At 45.1% G+C, this 14,367-nt stretch overlaps 1 protein-coding gene across 3 annotated transcripts in view; it reads right to left on the bottom strand.

Moving 5' to 3' along the window:
- The window catches only part of GSG1L (GSG1 like), a 56,816-nt gene that overhangs the window by 26,521 nt on the left and 15,928 nt on the right, over positions 1-14,367 (bottom strand). For all 3 annotated transcript variants that reach the window (XR_004061137.1, XM_030958145.1, XM_030958144.1), the window contains exon 2: positions 12,648-12,695. Coding sequence is in view for 2 of the 3 variants with exons in the window: in XM_030958145.1 (XP_030814005.1) it covers positions 12,648-12,695 (48 nt within the window). In the remaining variant the exon portion in view is untranslated. The remainder of the gene's footprint in view (positions 1-12,647; positions 12,696-14,367) is intronic.

Below are 14,367 nucleotides of genomic sequence, written 5' to 3'. Positions count from 1 at the left end.
ACCTGTGTATGAATTTTGGATTTTCCTGTGGCTGCCTGAAGCAGAACAGTTGCTTCAGGTTATTAATTCAGGAGACAGAGTCTTTCTGTTCTGTGCTGATGGTGAAGTGATCTCCCACTGCTCCTCTCTCAACATGAGATTCATGAGGCAGTCACTTGGCATCACTTCCACTCACAACCTCTTACAGCCTCCTTCCTGCAAAGCAGAGAGCTCCTTCTCTTGAGGGGACCTCAGTCATTCCAGGTGACAGAGAAGAAGATCTCCAGGGTATTTTTCTCTTTTCCAATCTTCTCTGCTGTCATCTTTTCTGTCTGCTTACGTCCCTCCAGCCTGTGTCCTCTGCCCCAGGGATCTGTCTGGCCAAACTCAGCTTCTATGAAAAATCTCTCCTTCAGGAGAGTCAGGACTTGGTTCACTTAGAGAGTTCCACCTGGCTGGCCTGTACCTGAGGCTCTGTGCTCTCATCAATCACCAGACTCCTCTCATCTTTTGGTCTCCATCCTGTTTGTGCTTGTTTGTTCAACAAACCCGCTCTGCCTGTGCAGAGAGGGGGCTGGGGAGGAACTCAGCTGGGATGTGCCTCTGTGCCAAGGACATTCCAATGTGACACCTCCCAGGAAAGGAGAGACTTGGACTTTAAAGCAAAAGCAAACCCAGGGAGGGTTCAGTGGCACTCCCACACACACGAGGGTGGGGATGCGTGAGCAGCCCACCCAGCATGCCAGCACCAGGACACCATGTGTTCAGCCCATCTTTCCAGGATTCCCTGGAATAATGCAGAGGATGACAGCTGTCAAGTCCTCCTCATGCCTGCCGGGCTTTTTTTAGGTGAGAAAATCGTGCTGGGTTTGCATGTTCCCTTCTGTGCTGGCCAGGAGCTGGCAGGGACCTGTCTCGCTGTCCTGTCACTCTCTGGGGAACATCAGCTTGTTGTCCTGTGTCTGGGCCCATCCTGGTATCCTGGGTCCTGTGTCTGGGCCCATCCTGGTGTCTGGGAAGCTGCCAGGAAGGTGGGCACTGTGATCTGGATGACCACTGACATCAGTGCCATCACCACCTCCTGCTCTAACACACCTTCTCCTGTATTTTTTGTCCCTGTCTGTCACCCCTCAGCAGTGTTGCTGACAATGGCAGAGCCACTTCTGGGCACTGTGGGACACTTTGGATCTTTGCTCCCACCCACACATAGGCTGTATGTCCCAGGTGGGATTGCTCTGATTGCTCACAGACTGTGAGGCTTTTCCTGGAGGAAAATGGGGTCACCAGCTTCAGGAGAACCTCCCTGTGGAGCAAAATCCCTGAAAGTGCAGGACCTGGGCTCAGCTTCTCACCCAGAATTTGAGGTTGAAAATCTGGGGCTCACCAAAAGATTTCACATAAATCAACCTATATCATAGAGCTCCTGCATCAGAAGGAATCATACCACATTCATATCATCTGATCTCATGGCAGGAAGAAGATCAGTGCAGTAGCTGGGACATGACAGAACTTTGTGTCTCTGAGCTTTGTTATTTCCTAACCAGTGTGTGAGAGACTCTCTTCTCCATGGAGCTCATGGTGGGAAGCACCAGTGTCACCTCCTCAAGGCCTTAGGCCCTGCAGCAGCATTGTTACAAGGAAATTAATTTCCCAGCACTGTCCAGCGAAGAGAACATACTCTTCTTTATGGCTGGGAGGAGAACTGTTACCCACAAGGTCCCTGGGGTTTTAGGCACTCAGGCACTCCATGAGCCATCTGGCAGGATCAGTCCCTTGCCTTTCTGTCTGGCAGCAGAGAGCAGCAGCACTTTGAAAGAAGATCCACAGCTCTGGGCGCATCTCTGCAAGGTGGTGATCAACTTGAGTGCACCTGCCTGCACTGAGATGTTAGACAAGGGATATTGCAGACAGTCCTGAAGGGATGAAACAAATGGAACATTTCTTCTGATAGTGAGAGAAAGAATCTTTACCTCAGCCTACAATGAGTCTCACAAAGTTCTTCCCAGAACCTGAAACCATTTCAGGTCAGCCCTGGCCACTGAGGAAGGAGTGGATGCCTCTCACCATGGAGTCAGGGAGCTCCAGTGCTGAGCTTCCTGCAGAGCAGGGATTCTGATAAAAGCCATGGGAATTCTGCTCAGAAGAACTCGAGGCATTCATGGAGTTCCTGATGAAGGAACCCAAAGAACAGCATTGTTAATGACTTCCAGGAGGTTTGAGCTGAGTCTGACGGCTTGATACCCAAAGTTCATTCCTTGTTCAAACGCACTGCCATTTCCTGACACAAAACCAGGAACAGTTCACTCCATCTTCTCCATGAGAGAGCTCTGGTTAAACTGAGCCATGTCAAGCCTGACACATTCTGTGCTCCTTCCCCACAAAATCCCAAGATGATTCTTGTGTTGCATTATTAAAACCATGCTCAGGCTTGTTAGCAGCTTCGATTGAAACACCAAGAACTTGGATGACATCTGAATGGGATTATGTGCAGGATGATAAAGAAACATTTCCTGATGTTTCTGAAATGCCAGAGTTCCATAATTTCAATTCCTGTTGAGTTTTTGAGATTAATGAGGCCAACAAACCAGTTCTGGAGAGTTTAAATCACATCTATACCTCCTACCACCTACAGTCACATGCAGCCATGGAGTTTGATGCATACTTGTCAAGTCAGAGAAGTTGGGTTTTGGTGCCAGCTCACTATGCCAACGGGATCTGATGGCAGATTCTGAGGTCCTATCTCCAGATGAAACAATTAAATCCTCTTCTGGATGCTCCTTCAGGCTGGCCAGGCCATGGAAATGACTGTCAAAGATCCAGTGTTGGTGCATGTTCTCAAGGAAACACTGAGGAGGTGGCCAACACAGGAATTGCTGGGAGAGTTCAAAGCATTTTGAATCCATAAACATGAGCTGTTTGCTTGTAAAGGATTTCTTCAGGGAAAGTCACATTGCTATTCCTGAAGGATGTTGCTGAGTCATGTTAACCATGTTATACCCAGCAAAGGCAGGGATTGTGTGCCTGGAAATGTCTGTCATGCATTTTGGAGAGTGGCTTGGAAATTATCCACCGTAAAGAAGCCCATAAATGAATGTATTGCCTGTGTGACACTGCCTGCTGAAAGGCCAGCCTTCCTGAGCAGTGCCCAAGAAGAAATGGTCTGGAATCTGTATTGATTCCTGAGAGCCCTTTCAGACAGAAAATTAGCTTCCTAATTGGGGCAGGCTCACATTCAGAATGCCTCAGTGGGAATTCATCCTCCTTAGGAACACGCACTGCCTCAGCCTGTGCTCCCTGTGGGTCTGTGGCTGCTGCATCCCAGCCCTTCCCAGGGTACAGCTACCCTCCTGGGGTCAGGGGCTGCCCAAAGCAGCCTCAGCTGAGCTCTCACACTCTGCCACACTGTCCCTCAGCCAGTGACCAGGCTGGACAATGCTGCAGGCAGCCTGAGAGCTCTGGGAGAGCTTTGGAGGTCTTCATAACTCAGTGTCACATGTCTGCCCTGAGAGCCAGGCTCTGTCTGAGCTGTGGTGAGACCACACCAGCTCCAGCCACTCCTCTGCCAGTTCAGCCCTGAGCTGTCTGAGAGAGTCTGATGGGCAGGTAGGAGCTTTGGGGGGTTTTCTGCATCACAGTTCATCATATGAGAAAACCCCTTCTGTCTGCTCAAAGCAGTGGAGCTGAGCCATGTGTTCTCCTAAATAATCACTCAGATCCTCGTGCCTGGCTGAGATGAAACCAGGAGGTGGCACTTGAAGGACAAGCCAGTGCTGCATTGTTGAGCAGCTGGGGGGACACCAGAGTCCAAGCAATGCTGTTCTGGAGAGTGTGGAACCTTCTCACCTCCCCACTGGCAGCTGCTAACCCAGACACTGCTGCTCTGCCTATGGGAGAACGTGCTGCCCTCACCCTGTGCTTCACAGCCATTGTCCCCAAGATCCCTGAACTGCCACAAAACACTGGGAAACCACAAGAGGCTGGGAGAAGTCACCTAGACAGGTGTCACCCCATGTGGGTGGAGAAGAGCCATGTCTGAGGGCCAGCCCTGGTTCTGGGGGGTGTGAACTTGCATCCTGCAGGTGTTGTCTCTTTGTGCGAAAGAAGATTCATTCTCCTGTGATTTCCTGAGAATGTGATTTCATTCTCCTCCTTGGTCAGCCAGAGACACAGGGAGTTGTCACCTTGGTTTTTTAAGATTTTTCTAAGCCTTCTGATGTTGACATTCTTGTAGTGAACTTTATCACATACTTTCTGTAAATAACTCATTGTTTTGTCTTCCTTTATGGAGGAGGAGAAATTTGATGGACTGTTGGTTTGTCCAGTGTGATTGGAGAGGTGTCACTGTCACCCTCCAATCCACTGTCACTTTTGGAAAACTATAAATGTTGGAGTCAGAAAATAAACTCCCTCTTTCTTCCTTCACCTTGAGAATGGTGGTGTGCTTGTGTTCTTTCGTGTCCTATAGTGACAGGGAGTTGTTACCCTTGCTCATGTTAGCAGCGACAAAAAGTTCTGCTCATGTGTCTCCTAGTCTGTCTTTGCTGTCCTTGTGTTTTTTCTTGACTCATTGCTCTGCTTTTTCAGACTTAGTGGCTTTGTTGGAACTGACACCTGGGTCTCACCTAAATCTCTCTTCTTCAAGAGGGAAGAGAGGAAAAAAATAGGCAAATGGGCACTCACTGAGAGATGCTGTGCACATTGTTTTCGAAGAGCAGTAAGGCCAGCTCCATGTAAATCTCACTCTCTCTTCCAGTGCCATTCGGGTGGGTTTAGTCATCTGCTCTTCTCTGCTACTCCAATACTGGGAATTCCAAGCCAGAAATGCTGGAGTGATCAATAGAAAATGGTGAAAAGAATGAACCCTGAGCATGTTGTTGTGTCTGGCAGCGGGCTGAGCGCTGCTGGTTAATGCGTCACGGCAGAGCCGACCATCTGCCCGTCCTCTCGTGCTGCAGAGAGGCACACGCAGAGCCACCAGAGACACTGCAAGCCTCCTGACCCTAAATGCCACCTGAGCTACCTAAGACTGCCTGTTCCAATCAACTGAATGGGGCAGCAAGGGCAGATAAAGGGCTGGCACCCAGACAAGGGACTGCGCCTTGCAGAACGTGGGAAACCAGAGGAGGAATACCTGACACTGCTGAGGGAAGGGAGGAAAAGCTGTGCTTTGGTTTTGTTTAGCTTTAGCTCTTGGTTAGTTTCTTTATTTTGGAAGGTGAGGTGGAGCTGTGACTCATAAAATGATTCTCTTCTATGTGATGATGGCTTTGGATGGCTCTGGCATGGAGCAGATTGAATTCTGTGTGTGATACTGAGCAGACTGTGGGATATCTTTGTATCCATAATCTCTTTTTCCTGGTGTGGTAGTAATATAATGAGTAGAGCAAGAGAGTGGAAAAGATGATGAAAAATACTCTAAAAGAGAATTATCCCATGTGCCTTACTAAATATATTTGGGCTCAGTGTTTCCCTTTAAAGACCACCAGTGCAGAGCCTGTGATGTACTTCTACCCTCAGCACTGGGCTGAGAAATGAATGATGTTCAGACCAGTGTTCTCCACATCTTTGGCATCCCCAGTGTGAAAAACAAGACTGTTTCCTCCTTCAGTAATTAGGGATTTAGCTTCAATTCTGCTGGCAAGAATGGTTTCATCTTTGTATGTCTAATTGCCCTTAAAAACTAACTTCAATGATTCATAACAGATGTGTAAGAAAACACAAATAAAATAAAAGTAACATATTTTTTCCTGCACACTTAATCATAGCTCTCCTGTGACAAGTGCACAGGTATTTGTGTGTGTGGGTAAGGATTTACCCTATTGCAGAAATATGAAAAATAATGCAATAGGAAGTATTCAAGAAGAATCTAGAGCCTGTTTTGGAAAGTGTACAGTTCTTTTGGGAGACCCAGTTACATTTCTTTTTACTGATGCAGGTCTCTAAGTGCTCCTCTTAGAAAATTGATCCTCTTTTTTTCTTCTTAGGAACATCTACCCAATACATAAAAAAGGAGGTTTGTTTTTAAACTTGGCTATTACAAGTCTCGTTTGTCTCTTTTCTAGCCTCAAACCTGCTCTGCATTGTCCTTCTCATCCAAACAAGTATTTCCCTATTTTTGACCATAAATGTCACTCTTCTCTCTATGTCTTTAAATTTTATTGTCAGTGCTTTGAGCTGGGGCTGGCAGGGGAGGGATGAGAGGTGCTCACAGGGAGCTGCAGGTGGGTACATCATGAGTACTTGTGGTGGCATGGTGGCTTCTTGTTTTGTTCTTGGGTTCCTACGATGATCCTAATATTTCTTTTTCATCTTAATCTCTGCAGAGCAGTGAATTAATGTTTTCATAGAAGTGTCTGTCATCGCCCAAGAACTCTATCCTGAGGGGAAAAGCTAATTCAGAACCCATCACTATATATGTAAAGGTAGGATGACTCCTCATCTTCCCCACTTGGCATTTATCAACACTGATCATTATGTGCCATTTGCTCTCAGTCACTCAATTTGTGCATGCTTCAGAGGCCTGCAGTGTATCCAGTGGTTTTCAGGCTTTCAAGCTTCAGTTGTTCTTTTAGCTGAACATTTTAATGTATTTTAAGCAGGTCTTGCTTTTCTTGGGTTTCTTTCTTCACAAATTCTAAAACCACTTTTATTGCTTCTGAAGGATGCTGAATCTGCCACATAAGCCATACAAGGGATCTCCTACTAACATTTTGAATCAAGTGCAGGGGTAAGTCAAGAGTAACACACTTCCCACTAATTTCTCCATGCCCACATCCAAATTTTGTCCCTGCATCATGCATCACATTTCTTGTTCTGTGCATGGTGTTTTAGTCAGCTCCTGCTGTTTTGTTTTCTGTCCTTACACTTTCTCTGCTATCAGGTTTAACCCTGCTGTCTCTGAAGCTGTCCCAAGGGGTGATCACTAACATAATTCTGCATTTTTTATCTGAACGTGGAATCCATCCACAGAGATTGTGTTGCTCATTAATGACATTACCTTGTTATTCTGATTCAGCTTTAGTACATGACATCTGCTTTGTCTTTCAGTGTAATCAGCAACAAGACGTTATTGTCCCTCTAATTATCTTTCTCCCATCAAATTTCTGCTACACCTATTATGTCAGGATCCATTAAAATCAGGCATCTAGCTTTTTCTGTTCTCATTAATTGCTGTTGGAGTGCTGGTTTAGGAGCATATATAGAACTGGCTTAGCTTTCTCTTTTTTCTGTGCTGTGTTTAGGTGAGACTTGATTTGTTTACTTGCTGTTTGCCATGTGCTACTTCAGCTCTGGCAGCCACTTTTTAGGCAATGCAGAATTGTTATTGCTTCATCTCTCCAGGATGCACCACCTCAGGCTGTGTAGAGGACGTGCAGGAGGCACCTCCTACCTCTGCCTGAGGACAGTCTCTCATTTAAAAAGCCTCCCTGTAAGATTTTGGACTGTTCAATGTTCACTAGCCATGAGCATTTTCCTTCTGCAGGGTTTTGCCTTGCCTCAGCCTCTGTGGTCCCTGAAAAGCCTGGTTTATTTTGTGAGTTTATCAGCAGGTAGGGAGCAGTGTAATGCAGGCAGCTGCAGGTGGCCTGCTGCCTTGCCATTCCTTGTGGAATTGTTCCACAAAATCAGGTACCACAGAGCCCTGGAGAAACCTGGCCAGGCTGCAGCACACCTGTGAGGAGCCTGCCCTGGGAATCCTGCCCTGTGTTTGTGTGGCCATCTCAAAGCTCTGAGCCAACACTGACATTTCAGCCTGTTCCTGCAGCACTTCCCCACAGGGGAAGAGCCCCTCATCTCCATCTCTGGGCACTCTAGGTGCTTGCAAAGTCCCAGCCTCCACCAGCACTATCCCAGAAACTGCTGGAGGCACCACATTTCCTGCAAAGCCCTGCTCTTCTCCAGCAAAATGCTTCCAGCACAAGTGCTGCTTCCAGCTGATGTCTCTTGCCCAAGCAGTTGGGCTGGGCTCACCCTCTGGCTGAGAGCTGGCAGTGATGCATGCAGAGAAGGATGCAGGAGCTGCAATCCCCACACAGCAGGGGGAGGATCACCTGTGGGTGTGTCCAGCTGTGGTGTTATGGTCACTGAAGCCTTTTATCTGATCATTTATGGGACCTTTTCCTCTCCATTGTGGTGTCGTGGTCCCCCTTCTTCGCAACTTCTAAAACCACTTTTAAAATCACTTTTCCCAGAATTTTTGGTCTTTGTTTCTTCCTTTTGAATGTATCCTCTGTGGCCTCTTGGGGTTTTTCTTGGGCAAAAATTTGAGGCCATGGGAATGGGATGACAGAAGGTGCCATGGGAGGAGGAGGAGTGTGGTGAGGAGTGTGCCAGCCTCAGTGTCCTGGTGGGACACCACAATCCCTTGCTGAAAAAATCTCCCTTTTCTTCCCCAGGCAGCAAAATATTCAGCAGAAACAAAACTTTGATGAAGTTCTGTGGAGAATATCCCAGAAGAAACTGAGAACTGAAATATCAGGTCCAGCCTACTTTGACAGCTCTCTTCCAACTCCTTTTGGAAATATTTGCTGTCTTACTGCTCATGTCTGGAGTGAAAATTAGAGCACTTTGTGGGCCCCAACGTCTGCTCAGTGAGAGCCCATTAAAAGCCTGGCCACTGTAACCAGCTATTGCTCTATCATTTTTATCAATAGCAAATGTAAACTCTCATAGGAAAATGTGGGTTTTTTTCCAGTTAATATCTACCATCATGAAGCTGATTTTGCTAAGCAGCTTTGGCACTAAGAACCAGCAACAGCTAATAAATTCAATGTTAGGCTTATGAGGTTCTGACAGATTGCTGGCAGCTGCCTTAAATGCAGGAAAAAGCTCTCCTAGTGTGGGTTGGAAATGCTTATTTATACCATACTGTGGGTCTGTTTGCCCCAAATTTTGCTGCCTCCTTTTAGTAGATGTCATTGGTGAGATATATGACAAGGGTACAATAGCTGATCAGAGATGCATTTTCCAGCTACACTGGAGATCAGCACTAATGCATAAAGACAGGAAGCTCGGCCATAAAATATGAGATTTTTACTGTAAGAATTTTCATTTATGAATGCAAGGTTTGTGGTGAGGATGTGACTAGACCTCATCATGGATGGTTTTATTTACTGTGAGTTTTTATGGTAGTTCTTTTTCTATATCAGAGGGTTTTAAATCATCTGGAGGAGTTTACACCACCTTGCTGTTAATTGGTGGTGGACCCAAGCAAAGATGGGCTGTGCAACTACACTGAGTGTGTTCTTAGTATGTCTTAACAGTTGTCTTAAAAGCGAAAGATGATGTGTTCAGAAAAAGGCATGGGCTTCAGGAGCCTCTGTTTAGCTTAGAAGTTGGTCAGACAGGGATCCTCTTTGGGCCAGGGAAAACCAGCTAAAAGGAAAACTTTGGGAAACCCGAGTGCTCAGCTGCAGTAATGGAGCTTCCATTGCAGAGATATTTCAGATAAACAAAATTGCGGAGACATTTCAGATAAACAACCACTTTTTGGTGGTAAGTGATGCTAAGAATATGTACAGAAAGTGAATAAGTTGCAGTCCCATTGTGAAGCTAAGTTTAGTCCCAAATTTCCCTGTTACACGATTGCCTGTGAAAACCACAATGTTTGAACTGAACTCAAATTTGCTTTTCACTGTATTTCATCCTTTCTCATTGACTTGGACTGGCTGGAACTGAGTAGTTGATGAGCCTCTGCGCCTTAAAGTCAATGCTGAGTGAGGGGATGAAGAAATTAAAGGAATGGGAATTTTCTTCTAACTGGAGAAGAGCAGATTAAGTCAAGACATTAAAGAATTGTTCAGTGAAAGTAAATCAGGCATCAATTTTCTCTTCACATGTGGTGAAAGTAGCTCTGGAGAGTACAAGACTGATGGTGAAAATTCCAGATTAACCATGTTGCAGTGTCCAACTTGATGTACAGTTGTGGAATTTATCCTGGTTTTGTTTATGAGTCTGATGGTCAGCACTTTCCATCTCTAACAAAGCATTCCCCTCTCTTTCTGTCAATATGCCTTACAACTCCATGGAAAGTCTTCTGAAATAGATAGAATTTTCTTTATAACACTACACAGAAAGAGCCTTCCTTCCTCAAAAAAGAAAAACAGAATCATCTAGAAATATGCACTGACATCATGCAACAACTCTAAAATTCTCCTGGAAAAAAAAAATGCTGACAGCATTTCACACAACCAAAAGAAATCCTGAAAGTAAAGCACTAAAGGCGGTTTTGGAAAGTGTGTGGGTGATGCCACCAAGCATTCTGCACCACAGTGAAGTTCCAGAGAAAGGGGATAAAGCAGAAACCCACCCCAGTGCCTTTAGAGCAGGCACCCTGTGCCAGCTCTGGTCTGCCTGCTGGAGGGGCTGGCAGGGCAAGGCAGGGACATTCCCTTGCCCAGCTGAGGTTCCCTTGCCCAGCTGCCCTTCCAGCTCCTCTCCCAGCCCTGTCCCTGTCCATTCCATCTCCTTTCCTGTGTCTCTCCTTCAGCACCAGTCCTACTCCCATCCTTGGACAGAACTTTCTGGAACTTTGAGAACCTCATTGCTGTTTTGGGAGCTGCACTAAAAAGCACAAAGTACCCCAGTGTATTACAGCAAAGTGCAGCTTTCAGCTCTGTGGCTCTCTGCACTGCTCCTGAGGATGCCTTAGGATTTTAGCTTTTATATTTTTCATATATTTGTAATTCTGCATTTTTTAGTGTATAAGTCCAAACTCCACACACAGTGTGAGCTGCTGCTTCCCCATTTTGGGCAGACACAACAATTCCTGTCCAGGCCTGGGAGCCAAGGACACCTCACTGCCTCAGGCCCCAGAGATGGAAACAAAAGTGAGCTGGGGGGCGCAAACTTGGGGTAAATGACTTCATTACCTGAAGCTGAAATTGGCAGATTAACCCGCAATGTAGAAGTGGACCAAACTTATAAAAGTGTGAAAATCTGTGACCCTTCATTCATTTTGGGTGTAGCCCCATAGGAGCTTCATCTGCCCTAAATGTACCTGAAGGCCCTTCAATAAATAGAACTGCTTTTTATTCCCTTAATTTTGTCTGGTCTCTGTTTTTAGATAGCCCAAAAAGGCCTCACTGAGTCCTTTTGTCATGTTTTCTATCACAGAGTTTATTTTCTGGTGGCTGCTGAGAGTTGAGCTGCTGGTTTTGTAAGAGCCTTTGTGCCCCAAGGTGCCATTTGTGTGTGTGAGATTTAACTGGGAGCCCATTAGCGACACTAATCCCAGGCTTGTTCTTCCCTTATGTGCATAATTTATTTGGGTTTGCTTACAATGAATTTCACAGAGGCTCTGTGGCTGTTTCTCTCCCTGCAATATCCCCCTGCTTTATTAGCAGTAATTGCCTTTCTTCCCATTTTCCAGTGGATCAGCAATTCAGGCAAATTAAGGAAAATTGTTCCTTACACCACTTACTGCTGCTCCACCAAGCCTGAGGAAGGCACCCTGTGCCCAAAAGGTTTTGAGATTGTCTCAAGTGATCTGACAAAATATATGGGGCATCTCATCAGGTGGGACCAGGATGGGCTCAGTTCACTTTAATTGAGCTCTATTGAGCATTTTTTTCCCCTTATAGATTTTCAAAAGTGGGGTAAATTGCTTTTGAAAATAAAAGAAATCTCAATGATCAATTGAACTTCAATACCAGGGTGAGGAAAACGGTTGCAAGCTGCTTCTGTGCACTTGAATATATAACTTTTCACTAGGGTAAACCAACCAAAGAAGCATTGGATGATTCCTTCTCACAAAGAGATAACTTTGGTACTGTGACTGTATTTTTCTGACCATAAATGTCTTCATGGCCTGAGGAGACCACACAGTATTTCCTTCCTTACTAGAGGAAGAAGGGAAATGTCTGTCTGTGGTATTTGCAGGGTCCCCAGGACAAGGTGAAGAGATGAGTCTTGCTCCATGTTCTTAGAAGGCTAATTTATTATTATGTTATGTTATGTTATGTTATGTTATATTATATTATATTATATTATATTATATTATATTATATTATATTATATTATATTATATTATATTATATTATATTATATTATATTATATTATATTATATTATATTATATTATATTATATTATATTATGCTATACTAAAACTATACTAAAGAATAGAGAAAGGATGCATCAGAAGGTTAAACAAGAATGATAATGAAAGCTCCTGACTGACTCCTCAGAGTCCAACACAGCTGATGGGGATTGGTCATTAAGTAAAAACAATTCACATGAAATCAATCAAATATGCACCTGTTGGTAAACAACCTCCAGACCACATTCCAAACATCAAAACGGGGAGAAGCAAATGAGATAATATTGTTTTTTCTCTGAGGCTTCTCATCTTCCCAGGAGAAGAAATCCTGGCGAAGGGATTTTTCAGAAAATATGACAGTGACATCTGTCTTACAACATAAATAAATATTTTTCTTGAAGAAAGCCATCTGAGTTAAGATCAAATAAATGACAGACCTGCATAAAGTGAACAAACAGCTGTCACAGAGCCTTGGAGCTTGTTCCAGCTGGCTGTGTGCAACATGGATCACATGTGGGTCCCTGTGTGCTGGGGGATCCTGCTTCCCCTGGCACTCAGGTCCCACAAGATGCAATCTGTATGATGCAATCTGTAAGATGGGAGGGAAAAGCCTTGGCTGTGTTCTCTTACCTTTTTCAGAAGCCGGGGCAAGGTCAATAAAACTTCGACATTTTTCACCTTCAAAAGAAAAGGATTATTTTAGGAGACAGAAGCGGGCTGGTGTCCCTCTGCCTCCTCTCTGTGCCTGGGGTTCCTGCCCTCACTCCCACCCCAGTCTCTCCAGGACACTGGGGACAGACATTCCCCTGTGCCCAAGGGCTGGACTTCCCTTGGGGTTGCAGCCCCTGGATCAGGAGTGTGGGGTGCAGGCAGCGCAGGGAATGCTCCCTTGCTGGCCGAGCCCCTGCTGGGCCAGTGACGCTCTTCCCAAGGGCAGCAGCAGTGCTGGGCTCTGGCTGGGGTGGCACAGGGACAAACCGGCAGGGCATGGGCCCCTCTCACCCACACTTTTACCTTCTCATCACCACACAATGCCCCACCCAGAGTGACCAAAGCTCCCAGTGCTGGGGCCCTGCCATGGGCACAGAGCTCTCCATACACAGATGTGACACACATGACAGACAAAACCTGAAGCACAACGAAGCTAAGGAAATGTATAAATGGTTTAAAAAATAGTTTCAAAAGCAGGCAAATGCCTTGCTGTGAGCATCACAGCCTTTGCTCCACTGTAAATTAAATTCTCTCTGTTTAGGACCCCTAACCTAGGGTTTAAACCTTTGCCCTTGCAGGAATTCTTGAGGGGTTTCTGAACAGGAAATGTATCTTAGGGTGGATGCTTTGACCTTTCTTTTTACTTCTGCAGGTAACCAAAGATGATCAAATAACTCCTCTGCCCTGGGTGCATCCCTCCACCAAGTGTATGTGTTCCTTTTGATATGATGTGCTCCAAGGAGTGCTAGCACATCTGCCAGAGGTCATGGAATAAAATCCATTTTGCCCTTCAAGACTGTAATTGATGCAAAGGCAGTTATAGGACTAGGCTGTTTTTTTTTTTTTAATTAGCTTTGCTCATTTTTAATTACAAAGTTCAAAAGACTAATTTAGGAAAGGTGAGCCATTAAAAAAGAATAAACAGTGAAATGCCACAGTGATGGTGAAGTCAGTGAATTTTTTTCTTATTTGTAGTTCAGTATACATAAAAAGCAATATGAAGTGTTCACCTTTCTGGTGTCTTTGCTGGCAAGATTGAGATAAATGCAATCATTCAAATGATAGCTGTGCTGACATAAGAATATATTATTTTAATGCTATTATTACTACTTTTTATTTACTTTTTGCAGTTTTAAATCCATGCTAAATACACTGAGAGGTGATGTGTACATAGTCTATTGTCTTTGTACAAGTATCTATAAAAGAAAAGGTTCACTTGACACTGACATGCACATTTTGAAATGTCCAGGGGAAGGATTTCTACTCTGTGAGTCCAGAGGACAGCCAAGAAAAGGAAGTGACACTTGGCTTGCCAAAGCACCATCTCTGTTTCCAGATATCTAGGCTCTATCTGGGCAGAAGGAGTGTCAGTAAGTTTTGGGGCAGACAGATGGAAAGATACCTGATGGATCACAGAAATTACCAGCCCTGCACATTTCCTGTTCAGAGCAGGACATGATTTTCCCACCCAAATTCTGAAATGCTCTGAGGATGGTAATACCCATCCCTTAGTGACTCAGAGATGGACTTTCTTCCCACTCTGGTCCACTTCTGGAGAAGTGTTTCCTGATACCCAACCCAAACTTCTGTAGCTGCTCTGGCATCACTGCAGTCACCCTTTGCTTGTAGGGACGTGAAC

This window comes from Camarhynchus parvulus, chromosome 14, assembly GCF_901933205.1.
Source record: "Camarhynchus parvulus chromosome 14, STF_HiC, whole genome shotgun sequence".
Taxonomy (NCBI): Eukaryota; Metazoa; Chordata; class Aves; order Passeriformes; family Thraupidae; genus Camarhynchus; species Camarhynchus parvulus.
Note: the sequence above shows the minus strand (reverse complement) of the source record. Positions and strands in the feature narration are given on the sequence as shown.